The 14,137-nt window shown below is 37.8% G+C and overlaps 1 protein-coding gene across 1 annotated transcript in view; it reads left to right on the top strand.

The window, feature by feature from the left end:
* LOC145670990 (centrosomal protein of 104 kDa) overlaps positions 1-14,137 on the top strand; it is a 279,449-nt gene that overhangs the window by 255,084 nt on the left and 10,228 nt on the right. The window contains exons 12-15 of the mRNA XM_081739624.1: positions 553-766; positions 5,283-5,461; positions 10,244-10,389; positions 12,040-12,141. Coding sequence (XP_081595750.1) covers positions 553-766; positions 5,283-5,461; positions 10,244-10,389; positions 12,040-12,141 — 641 coding nt within the window. The remainder of the gene's footprint in view (positions 1-552; positions 767-5,282; positions 5,462-10,243; positions 10,390-12,039; positions 12,142-14,137) is intronic.

Below are 14,137 nucleotides of genomic sequence, written 5' to 3'. Positions count from 1 at the left end.
TCCCAGCTCGCGCCGTGTGGACTTTGTGGTGGACAAACACCATGCTCGTGGGTTTTATCTGGGTTCTCCCGTTTCCTCCCACTTTCTTCATTCTACCATTTCATTCATTTCTCATCATCACCGTCTCCTTTAGCCTAACCAGCATAAACGTGGGACGTAAAACTTAAAAGATTTCATTTCATTTTCCAAGCATTTATTCGTCTCCAACCTTTCACCTAAAACCCTTTACCAACTCTTCTATTTTTTTTAAAGAATTCTCATTTTTATTTCTCTATGTTTATAACGGGCGTCGCCCCGATTCCGAAAGTACCTTATTTACAACTGAGTCACATCTCAAGCATTCAAGTTGACGACACAGCCATATTGAAACTTTATTCAATATTAGTATCCGTAAAATTAGTATCAAAATCAAGTTGTTGTATTGAAACCAAGCTTCTACATTACAAGTAAGCAGAAAATACATATAAAGAAATGTTCTATTCTTTTTCTATCAAGAATGAAATGGAAAATCGTATAAATCTTACAGACAATCCTGAATATTCTGTGTTTCAGTGGGATGACGTGCCGTGTGTTAAGTGAATTTGGTTCCTCTGGGCTGCATCATCCTTCCGAGCCAGTGAGAAAAGTATCCGAGAGAATCCTCGTTCATGTGTATCACGTTAATCCAAGACTTGTGAGGAAACAGTTACCCCCTGATGATGACATCACCAGGAGGAATCTCCTCTACAGGCATCTCTTCCAAGAGTTTGATCGTATTGATATACAGGTAAGTATTCATTTTTTAAGATACGCAAGATATCACAAAGTATATTCAAGTAAATACTTCTAAGTCTGTGGCTACTCAGCTGAGAATGCGTTTTCGAAGCGTTATCCCCTAGAGCGAACGCGACCGAGGTAGCTCTTTTGGTAACTTTACTTTTGCCAGAGTTACAAATCATACTCTGAACCAGTCGGGGTTTCCAGGTCTTTTTTGCCAAGTCCAGGTCTATAATAGCAGAGTCCCAGTACTCTGCACAAAGCATCTTCAAAACAGCTGTTTCTTGCTAAAAAAAAAAAAAAAAATCCCCTTGCCTGGCAACATGTCTTTCCTTTTTTCTCTCTTCCTTTTGACATCTTTTAAACGGCAGGCGATTTATTGTTCCGAAACACACCAAATACGCTCGAGCTGACGTTTTCTCCGCGCTTTTATCGCTTTCGCGTTTGTGATTAGCCATCCACATTTAAATACATGGTCAGCGTATTCCAAGCGTACGCATGAGCAATAAAAACGCGTTGCGATCGCTTCAAATAGCCGCCCTGTAAGCGTATTGTTGAAAACAATCTACCACAAAATACGCTCATTACGGAACTCTGGACTAAATATCAACCAACAATCCTTCAGAAATGTATTTTAGCCCTTGCAGGTCCATCATACATATATGTTTAGTGTTGGACTAAGCAGGGGAACTTTATCATGTGAATTGTTTACTCATTCTATTCTTGAGTCTTTTTGAGTAGGTATGTTTAAAATATTGGTTAACCCCTTACATACCAGTGACAGCCATGTGTTTTGTGTGTTTATTAAGGATCGTAATAATCCTGGAGATGATGAAATTTGTTAGTGGATGCAAGGCAAGACTTAGTTCTACTATTTCTCCTTAGATGACAGCACCTTACTGATAGAAAAGACAAAAAATTGTGTTGTCTCAGTAGATGGCAGGTCTAAGGGAGCATACAATTACAACACTCATGTGTTTGTTTTGACGATAAACAATTAGCAACTTCGAGATCGGAAGAAAGAAAAAAAAATCGATCTTTGGTCAGTGTTGCCAACCTGAAGCAGCATAAAATCCCTTCAGAACATCAAAATTTCCCCTTTTCAGTCCAAATGTTCCACAATGCAAATAACTGTTTTTATTAGTAATGTGAATGCTCTACTCAGTCGCACACAATAATTATGTCCCATATAACGGTCTAGACAGTCTTTTAACAATAAATGATATCGGTATCACAGTACAAACATAGGAAAAATACAGCTGGAAAGGAAGAGGGTTAAAGATCGCTAGTTTCATGTTAATTATCGGTAAAACCTTTAGATGAAAACTTATCTAATTTATTACATTTCTATAATACTAGTATCATGGGAATAATCACTACAACAATTACAAACTTAAAATCAAACCGATGATTATATTCATATTTACTGTTTTTGTGTACAGTTATATTTATTGTATTTATTGTTTTTGATACTTGAAGATTTATTTTTAGTTATCAAGATTAACTATTGTAACTGTAATTATTTTAAAAGGTTTAGTATTACAATAAATTTAGGCAGGACATCTTGTCCCTACTTTTATAAAGAATATAAAATCACTTTACTTTTTAGCGTGCACACTATTCTGTAGCGTCCCCGGTAGGGATGCGCACGAGTCGAATAAAGTCGAGATTGAAGCCTGTCTCGACTCGTCTCGAGAAAATGTCTCGACTCGAAAATATGATTCTGTCTCTACTCGACAGATTCTGTCTCGATTCGTCTCGAAATTCGAGTCGAGACAAAATATACGCACACATCAGCCAAAACATTAAAACTACCTACCTATTTGTCAGTATGTCCATTTTCGGCACGGATAACAACAGCGACGCGTCTTCGCATGGACGCAATGATCCTCGATAGGTCGCTGGAGAGAGTTGGCACCACATGTGCACACACAGGTCACCTAATACATGTAAATTCCGGGGAGGGGGCGATGCGCTCTGATGTCACATTCAATCACATCCCAGATGTGTTCAATTGGGTTCAGATCCGAAGAGTTGGGAGGCCAGCACATCACTTGGAATTCGCCACTGTGTTCTTCGAACCGCTCCTTCACACTCCTGGCCTTGTGACATGCTGCATTATCTTGTCGAAAAATGCCACTACCGTTGGGAAACATGGTCGTCATGAAAGGGTTACGTAGTCTGCAAGCAGTGTGCGATACGCCTCGGCCGTCACGGTGCCTTCCTCGAGCTCCACTAGACATATGGATGCTCATGTGAATGTTCCTCAGAGCAAAATTAAGTCGCCACCTGCTCGTCTCCGTCCCGTAGTACAGGCGTCAAGGAGCTGTTACCTTGGAACACGACGGATTCGCACCCTCCCATCGTCATGATGAAGATATCGGGATTCATCAGACAATGCAATTCTCTGCCACTGCGCCAACGTCCAGTGGCGATGGTCACGTATTCATTTCAGTCGTAGTTGCCTATGTCGTGTAATATAAACAGCTTACGAGTATGTTCCATTTCCTAAAGAAAACGACGATAAGCGCGAAAGCATTATAGTGAAATAATATTGATAATGTGTAAAGTAGTTTGATAATAATACTGAAGAATTCCAAGGAAGCTCATAGATATGATTATCACCTTAAGTTTGTGCGTCGTAGTATTGAATTCAGTAGAAAATTTAGATTATTTTTACTTGCGTAAATGTTTTCTCATTGGTAAATTTCCTCGGGCTCACCTCTAAATACATAACTATCGAGTCTACGACGAATTTGCATACCAAAAATTAGCACTCGATTATCAAATCACTGTGCTTTTATATCGTTGATTTTTCTTCTCTTCGTAAAGTTGGTTGGTGAGCCACACGTGAGGACATTAATTAGTTTATTGGGCCTAACTCAGACTGAGTTGAGTTGAGTTGATTTTGATTTTAACGTCCTTTCAGCAGCGAGGCTATATGAGGCGGGGGACCTGCTGATTAACGTGGAATCCGAAACACATGAGTTCCCGCCGGGAATCGAACCCGGGTCTCCCGCGCCAAAGGCGCGTACGCTACCTAACTCAGGCTGCAAACAATGCCCATTTACATAAAGGTACTAAATAAAATTACAGTCACTACAGTTATTTTATTATTTTATTATTTTGTTAATTTTATTGGCAACGTCGCGGACACTTCGTGTGCTTCTACGTGTAGCACACATTCCAATTCTTAAAAGAATTGTAAAACTTGGATAAGTACGTATGTTGACACTAACTGTGTTGTACTGGTAAGGAAGGAAACACTAATTACATATTTAAGTGGTTAGGGAAACGCACTGTATTGACTTTATCGCTGAGTAATACTTCAGTATACACGTTAGATACTTTGTTGCATAATATTGCAAATTAGTACACTATAACTGTGTTCTTAGATACCAAGTATATTCAAATAATCAATTGTAAACAAACAGACAAATAATTTACTTTTCAAAGAAATCTTAAGTCCTATTATTTTTTATTCTTCGTTTTATTAACAACGTCGTGGATACTTGAAAAACGTGTATCGTATCTTTCTGTAAATAATTTCCCTACTGAGCGGCGCAAACAATTTTCCCTGAACCGACAGATGACGTACAAACATGGCAGTCATTGTTTTAAGCGCACGAGTAACAGACCGAAATTCAATTCCAAATTTCTGCTAGTTAGAATCAATGTATGAGTGAAAGGTAGTGTTTTCCGTAATCAGCTAGCTCTGAATACGCGGCAGAAAAAAAATCGCTGGTATATCCGCTGCCTCCACACTCTTTTTGCAATTCTCTTCATGCCGTTTTCTTCTCACCATACATCCAGTTCCTTGCGTCTTAAATATGTCATTTAATCTCGAAATTCTTGCACGTAGTGGTAGCGGAATATCAAATTTTGTATCACACCGTCTTTGCACCTTATACACGTTTCCACTTTTCCAGTCATCCAAGTCGTCTTTAACCCCTTGCCTTCCAATGACATGCATGTGGATGTAAAATATTCCATTGCAAAATACTAGTGACATCCATGGGTATGTTATGAAAACGTATTCCTTATTAAGACTTGTAATAATCCTGGAGATGATAAAATTTGTTAGTGGATGCAAAGCAAGACTTAGTTCTACTATTTCTCCTTAGATGACAGCACCTTACTGACAGAAAAGACAAAAAAAAGTGTTGTCTCAGTAGATGGCAGGCCTAAGGGAGCCATGTGTTTGTTTTGACGATAAACAGTTGGCAACTTCGATATCGTATTTCGAGATCAGAAAAAGAAGAAAACTTGTCTGTAATTTCCGGTCAGTGTTGCCAACCTGAAGCAGCATAAAATCCCTTCAGAACATCAAATTTCCCTTTTTCAGTCCAAATGTTCCACAATGCAATTCTTGACAGTCTTTTAACAGTAAATGAAAACCTGGTATTACAGCATGCACATAGAAAAAATATACCTGGAACGCAACCGGTTAATACTTTCTCTAGTAATGTTGAAAGAATGAAAACACTATTTTGGAACACTCTGTATGTTTATTTTTATTCTTTCAGAGAAAGAAAGAGATTCTTCAAAAGAATAAATTAGCCAATAAAAAACATGGAAGTTCTAAATCAGGGGGAGGGACGCCATCCCCTGCTCATACAACCAGCAGCTCTACTTCAACCAGTGTTCTCACATCTCCTAGCGACCAAGGGGACAACTCCAATCAAGATGGACTCGAAGATGACAAGTTAGTCAACATTTCTTTTATTTTAGGTGTTGTTTATGGTTTTACACGAAGTATATGTGAAATGGATAATATACACTTTGATATTCTATTTAAGATAGCCTATTACACAGCCTTTACAATTACCTAAAGTACCAACATATTGGGTGAGTACGGCACACTTTCTGTAACTTCTCCAATGACCGAAGATCGGGAAACATTTGTACCTACCATCATTCTCAATAATAATGAAAATTGTATAACTATAATAATAAATGAGAACGTTTGTTTTGTTCTGATGGGACGTCGGGCTGGGTAATTAATAAAATTTAATAGTTCTTTTCCTATTGTCCAATTTAAACTGTTTGAGAATTTATACTCTTAAACAATTTGTGAGAAGAGTTGACAATCCACATGCTATTTTATATATGTATATTGTTAAATAGTTTAATTTAGATAGGAAGCACATTTACGAAGTGTGATCAAAAAGTACAGTGAATAATTTGATTACAAACAAAATAATAAGCTTACATGGAATTTGATTTAATCTCCTTCAAAGTACCATCCTTGGCGAGCAATGCACTTATTCCAACGTTAAATCCCTGACTGGAAGCATTTCTGGAAGGCTTCTTTTGGAAGGGCGTTCAGCTGCTCTGTCGTGTTTCTCTCAATGCCAGGAATGGTGTCAAAACGTTTTCCTTTAAAAACAGTTTTAATTTTTGGGAGGAGCCAGAAGTCGCATGATACTAAATCTGGCGAATAAGGTGGATGTGGACAGGCAGGAACACTTTTCCCGGGGCCAAAAACTCGCAGATCAAAAGCAAGATTTGGCACGGCACGTTTTCGTGGTGAAGAAGGGAGCCATTTGCCCATCTAATCGGCGGTTAAAATGCTTTTCACGGACTCGTACGAGATGTTTAGTTCTTTGGAAAGCCCTCGAATAGTCATTCGCCTGTTTGAACAAATTATTTGTGCCTTTTTCTTTTTTTTTCTTTTCTTTTCTTTTCTTTCTTTTTTTTTGCACATTTTAATCTGTTTTTGACGTCGAAGAACGTCTCGATAGTTGCTCGTTCTCAACCTACTCCTTGCTACTTTTGGATCCCTCATACCATTTGTAAACAGTCTTCAATACCATCGCTTCATCGTCATACTTTGATTTTAACAGTTCGTTAGCTTCTTTGACACTTTTTTGCAGCTTAGAACGAAACTTAATGTTCACGCAACAGACACCCTTATCACGTCCTCACTCTTCTGTCTCTGGAAGCCAACTAACATGTCACAACTCGTTCAAATTGTACCAAAGGTTTAGGCTACGTGGCTTACTAGTTGAAATGGATACAACGTCGATAGGTGGCACTGTGCAACTACATTCACCGTACTATTTGATTACACCTTCTAATTGTTAATGAACATCCAGTAACACATTTCAACAGAACAAAACATTTGTTCTGACTAGTAATTTGTTTCTTTTTTTTTTTTTTTAATGAGCTTCTATATGTTTATTATGGTGCTTTATGTTTACAAACTTAATGATTATTTGATATTATGATTATTTCATTTGATTATCTTTTAGAATATTTCTTCACGATTTGCTGAACTTAAAAGGTGTAAACAATTAAGGGTGGCATATCACCGGCAGGCCCGTATTTATATATTGTGCGCCCCTGTGCTCTAAATGATTCCCCCCTGAAAACGGCCAATATTAGAGTTGAATTCATAGTTTTTGGGGTCCCTGAGATGAATAGTGAACTTTTAATTAAATTCAACTTCAAGGTCATACTCTACTCCCCAGGAAGGGGTGAGATTTTAAAAAATAATCGAAAACGACAGATATTAGTGTTGAATTCATAGTTTTCGAGGTCGCTAAGTTTAACGGTGTATTGGTGTTATTAATAATAGTGATTGTTATAAGTAAGACAAGAGCGATTTCGAAGTCGAAACTAAGAAAGATAACTGGAAGATAAGATTTTTATGACGTTCAAGTTCAACCTCGCTCCTTGGGGTGGGGGTGAGAGGGATGACTTTTTAAAAATAATCAGATATGCTAGCTAATTAGTAACTACTGTAATTAGAGCGAAATAAATACATTAACATATTTTCTCGCTCTTGCGCGGGACTCTGCGGGTTGCTAGTTTTAAATATTACTTTATTATGAATCTTAAAAAGAATTCCAAAATTTTGCCGCCCCCTAAATTCTGCCGCCCTGTGCTTGAGCACAGAATAGCACTTACCTAAATACGAACCTGATCACCGGTATGAGCCAATACGGCATGCTGGTAGTAAATTAAAATGCCGAAATCATATTAGCTTTAAAAATTTAAAATAAGCTTTGCTATGTTGAAGTAAAGCTTAAGTGTTCACTCATTCATTAGTCGTTTCTCTCTCTCTCTCTCTCAATCTTTATTTGTTTCTTGCTTGTTTGAATTGCAATGGTAAATCCAGTTCTCAGTAAACTTATCTCAGTGTATTTATTAATCATTTTCCTATTTATGAAAACATAAAATTTCGACACGTCGTCTGTAATGTTTGGACGTATTTGTTTTTAGATACTTCTTCTGTAACACGTGGTAATACATACAATAAACAATATGTATGTGGGGGAACATAAATTAAAAAAAGAGTGCGTTAATTTTATTTATTTTTTTTTTTTAATAATACAAAGCTATGACATGTTTAACAACTTCTCAAAATGTAGAGAGACTTAAGACAGTACTATGACTACGAGCATATTTAGTAATTTATTTCCGATTCGGTATACGAAGGGAGACCCAAAAATAACCGGAATCGTACCCCTGCGTGTCGTGTACTTCTAGTATGAGGTTGCACCGCTGAGGCGCTCCGGGAGGGGTTTGGGTACAAAACCTCGCGGCGACAACCTCGCGGACCAAAACCTCGCGGCCCCAAATCTCGCCGGGCCGAAACCTCGCCGGGCCGAAACCTCGCCTGGCCAAAACCTCGCCGCCCAAAACTTCGCGGGACAAAATCTCGCCTGGCCAAAACCTCGCCGCCCAAAACTTCGCGGGACAAAATCTCGCCTGGCTGAAACCTCGCCGCCCAAAACGTCGCGGGCCAAAATCTCGCCGGGCCAAAACCTACGCCCAAAATATCGCCTGACCAAAATGTAAATGTTCCAACAGATGATAAGGATGACGGTATAAAAGACCCTGTTTCAGAAGAAGTATCACGGGTATTTGACCAAGTCCCGGGATACCATATGAAAATTCTATTTCTGTATTAGAGGATTTCAATGTGAAGGTAGGGCGACAGGACGTTTTTAAACTGGTTATAGGGAAAGAAAGTCTGCATAAGGAAACTAATGACAACTAACGGGGTTAGTTTCGTGAACTTTGGAACATCCAAAAACTTAAAATTTTAACAAAAATCTAATAATATTTATGAAAGTATGAAATAATATATGAGTTTTTACGTCCCTTGATTATGCCCTGTAGGTTAAAGGAGACGTAGATGACCAGGATGAAGGAAATGATCGAATAAAGAAAGTGGGAGGAAACGGGAATAACCCGAGAAAGCCCACGTACACGACGTTTTGTATATTATTATTATTATTATTATTATTATTATTATTATTATTATTATTATTATTATTATTATTATTATTATTATTATTATTATTATTATTATTATTATTATTTGTAATGTGAAATTGCATATTAAGAAACTCATTGGGTAAATTTTAAAGAAAAGTTTCATTCGCGGCGAGGTTTTGGCCACGCGATGTTTTGGGTGGCGAGGTTTTGGCCCGGCGAGATTTTGGGCGGCGAGGTTTTGGCCACGTGAGGTTTTGAGCGGCGAGGTTGTGGCCACGCGAGGTTTTGGCCCGGCGAGATTTTGTCCCGCGAGGTTTTGGGCGGCGATGTTTCGGCCGCGAGATTTTGTCCGTATCCCCTGGGAGGACCTCTTCTGCGTTAGTATGTCAAGTGGCGTCAATGACGCGTGTGTTTTTTCTGGCAGTTCTGTTTGTGTGTCTATGGTGCACTTGTGACACGAAGAAATGCCAGATTCTCACGAACAACGTTCGACTGTGAAATTGTGTTTTTACTTGGCAAGAACACAGCAGAAACTGTTGTGATGATGCAAACAGCTCACAAAAAACATGTTCTCAGTAAAACGCAAGTGTACGAATGGTTTGCTCGGTTGAAAAGGGAAGAAATGGCCATTAAGATTAGCATAGTTCCAGTTGTCCTTCAAGTGCGGGAGCCGAAGACAACATCGCCAAAATCCGTAATCTCATCAGAGAAGATCAACGCACAGCAATCGACCAACTCGAAGAATTATCCGGGTTATCCTGTAGCTCTATTCAGAGCATTTTGCACGACAAGTGGCTGCTAAGTTTGTGCCCAGACCTCTCAGCGAAGAGCAAAGGAATCGTCACGTGGAAGCCTGACGTGCAATGAAGGACGTAGTCACAGACGATGCAAGCGCCCTATTCTCTAGTCCATGCTTTTTGTCAGGAAAATCCGAATATTTTCGGCCCTCCCTCGTATGATAACTTATCTCTCTTGAACATACATGAACTTGTAGTTTAAAGGGCTAAGAATGTAAAATGAATATCTTTAAAAAAAATATGTAATTACATTACATTTTGTTGTTCTCTTATACAGTTACAGAACAACAAACTTCTTTATGTAAGAATCACCTGCGATGCTCAGTTCTATCTTCAATCAGTACCCAACATTTAAATCTCTGTTGATATCCTTGATATTTCAATATGTGTTTTAAGGAGTAATTTATATCTACAGAAAACAACTACAAAAAAGAACGTTGTAAATCTTTTGTTTTCCATAGGATGTGCATCTTCTGCTTCACAAAGGACAGTTCTTTTACAGAAGAAGGACTCAACATCCACTACTGGAAGTCTTGTCCAATGTTAACTCGATGTTCGCACTGTAAACAAGTAGTTGAAATTGCCAGTTTGACGGATCATTTGATTGGTAAGTAAATAAGAAAAAAAACTTATGTCAAAAATAAAATAGAAGGAAGTAAATATGTTGAAAAACGAGAATATCTGTACTTCACAACAAATAATAAAATACAGAGCTATTGTAAGTGTCTTTTCGATTTCAAAGTTAATTAATAGCTCACGTTTATTTATTCAAATAACACGCAACTTATGTTACATGAAAGAAAAACTCAACAAGATTTTTTTAAAAAATAAATAAATAAAGGTGTGTCTGAAAAGTTCGGTTATTGGTAGACCTGTATATTAAATAAAACCGCGCTGGTTAGAATGAGACACCCTCGCATACGCATTGAGAAACATGTCAACAAGCGCCCTCTATCGTGCAAATTACTGAAGTGAAGTAGTGATTATTCCTCTCTAATAGTGCTCTGTGGTGCTCACAGAGCAGATAGTTGCTTCCAGTGGCGTATTTACTATTTTGTTTCCGGAGGGGGGGGCTTCGTTAACTTCAGTCCTAGAAATTGAAAATTCTGCAAGATATTTCATTTACTTTAATATAGTAAATAAAATTTCGGAGGGGGGCTTAAGCCCGAAAGCCCCCCTTAAATACGCCATTGGTTGCTCCTAAGAACATTATTTCCCCTTTATCAAGAAAGGAGAAAGTGGAATGCAAATCTCCCCAACTCCTAACTTACATAGGATTGGTAGGGTGTGAAATAAATTTAATTACCCAATATACATCACGTCCCATGTATACGTTCTCTAAAGTAAAAGACAAGTTTAGAAATACACAAGGTGTGATAATGAAATGAATGGTACAACGACAACGTTGTATATTTTTATCTATTCCTTGTAATCAGGGCAGCAGTGCTCGAGCATTTTGTAGAGGGAAATGTCTTATAATAAGTGTGTGAGCGAACTGTGATGTAAAATCAATCATTTCTTATCAAATATAGTGATTTACAGTTTGAGATTGGTGTATATTTCTTGAAGTTATCGCTAATACGTGTAATAGTTAAAATATATGTACGAACTTAGACATAGTGGGCCTTATGCAGAGTCGTTCTGGAGCATGATTAGTGCCATACTACAGAGTTCGACTAACATATATTTTCTGCAGTAGTCAGGCCTTTAATATGACACTAATCATACGTCAAAACGACTCTGCATAAGGCGGAGTGTGTTTATAATGGATAAAAATACTTATGCCAAAGGGGAGGCAGAACGAATTCACGGCCTACCAGCATAATAACTGAAATGACGTAAAGCTTAGTGCAAAAATTCGCTCTACGTCTTTTGTGAGTGTGACAATACTGACATATTCTTCGTTTTATCACGTAATGTGAACGTAGTTATTTATTATAACTGGTCATCTTTCCTTAGCTACATTTTCTTAGTTGTACTCCAAAAAGTGTATTCTTTCGTAATTTGAAATGGAGTTAGGCGACGGTTCTTGTTATTTTGTTAAGCTTAATGGCATGAGAGATTTATGTAGTTTAAATGCTACACAGTGATACCATCATAAAGCATTGCTAAAAGCAAATTATCATATTTGTTTGCATATTTTACAATACCTAGTACATACTTGGTTCGGGTAACACGGCAGGGTCTTTGAGAGATGGGTGATCGGCATTTCTGAACATGTCTGTGTATGTATTGAACTTTTTTTTTTCCTTTTTAGGTGAATGTGATGCCAGATCTCAGTATACAAAATGCTCAAAATGCACTGAAGCCATTCCGTTGGAATCTTACAACGATCATTTAAAATCACTTGCCTGTGTTCGTAAGTATTCCGAAATAACTATGTCATATCTTTGTGTGGCAGAACAAAATTGATTATTATTATTATAGTCCAGAAGGTATAACGCCGTTGGCTTCCCGCGCTTGGATCTGCTCCTCACTGGGGGTGTAGTAAGAGGGTAGCCAATCACCATCAACCGTCTACTACGCTCAGCGAACCACAAGTAACCAAGTTGACCACTCCCCATAAACGTCATTACAACTTTTCGCGGGAAGCCAACGAGCCAACGACATTATACTATAGTAGTAATATTAGCATTGGTATTAAGCATCATACTAATTAAAACTAATCACTTGTACTTTCTGTGCGTGTAAGAAGTAATATTCAGAAAAATGTAAGATAATTAGCTGTAGACTTTGTTAATACGTAGTTTTAGAGTATTACATGTTTTCTGTAATACATGAAACACTATACAAATATTTTCTGAAAGAAACACTGTTTGGATACACTGTCTCCAGCTAATTCCGCAATTCCGTCCACATATTACGTAACGCTATTTTTGACCAATTTTTACCCCGTCCCTTCCCCTTGTCACACTTCGTAATGCAAAGCCGAACCCCTTCCCCCTTCGTTATGTAACACTTTTTGATTTTTGTTTTTTCACCAATTTTGCTTATTTTGGGGGTTATTACATTAAAACACTATTTTTAACGGTAGAACTTTTTATTACAGAATTCTTCTATTCTGAATATATGTGTAGTGTTTTCGACAATAAATCAACGTACGTATTAGAAAATGGTAGAACCGTTATAATATTTTAACCCCATAAGGTTGCTTAATTAACCAGTTCTAATTCTTCAACATTGCATACTGTCGTTTTCCCAAGGAGATCGCATCCATCCTTTTAGGTCACCGATGATGACAAGGAGGAAATTCTACCGGAAGATGCAGGTGAAACAGGATCTAAAGAACTAACATCGACCTCTTTTTCAGCAATCCAGGATGCTTCGTACATTTGAAATTCACTAGTGTTGACGATGCAAAGCTCTCTTCCTCGTCGACCACAAATTGAAGTGTCTGTACACGTGAAGGAGTAGGGACATATCATTTGTGAACAAGCTTTCGAGCATTTTCTTTGGACTTTTAACTTCAGTTTATCCCTTTTCAAATTCTTCTTGTCCTAAATCAGTGCGAGAATGTGAGTACATTCGATTTCTTCAGAAATATTCAAATAAAAAAAATAATATGAGATGAATATCCTACGAATTAGGTTTTTCATTTCTTATTTTGATCAGCAAATCGTGAATCGTTCCATCGCAGAAAATATTAATTCACGAAAAAGAATTTCTGTTTCACATGCGAAAGACCTTACGAGTAGAAGAAAGGAGTGATGATGATTCAAATCAAAGGTTTTAGATAATAATCTCAGAAATATCGATACGAGAGGGAACACGAGATCATTTTCAACCGGTGGTTACGACCACTAACAACTAACTCCAGAAAAAAAAGCGTGTTCCGTAAATCCATTCCTACAATATCCTCAAAACGGAGCTTTATTGTATTGTAATACACGCAGGGTTCGTCGCCAGTCATGCTGTTGTCTAGTGCGTCTTCGAATCCCTTCTGTATGATTCAAATTATATAGGCTATAGTTCGCAATTTTCCATAACAGAAATATTTCTTTATATATAAAAATGAAACTGACTATATCTGTAACTTAATAACTCTTAACCACCCGACCGATCTCGATCAAATTTTCATCATGGATGAAGTTCTGGCCTGGGACGTACTTTATCATTTCACTTTGAAGGTGCAACTTGGGGAAAGAAGATATATATAAATATAATCGAAAATGACCGGTGTTAGTGTCAAATCCATAGTTTTCGGGGTCGCCGAGATAGACAGTTAAGCTTTCGATACCGTTTAAATCCAAATTCAGTCCCGCAACTTGGGGGAAGGCTAGGGATGGCATGTTCGAAAATCACCGATATTATTGTCGAGTCCATAGTTTTTGGAGTCGCTGAGATGAACAGTAACA

This window comes from Thermobia domestica, chromosome 2, assembly GCF_964235325.1.
Source record: "Thermobia domestica chromosome 2, izTheDome1.hap1.1, whole genome shotgun sequence".
Lineage (NCBI taxonomy): Eukaryota > Metazoa > Arthropoda > Insecta > Zygentoma > Lepismatidae > Thermobia > Thermobia domestica.
Note: the sequence above shows the minus strand (reverse complement) of the source record. Positions and strands in the feature narration are given on the sequence as shown.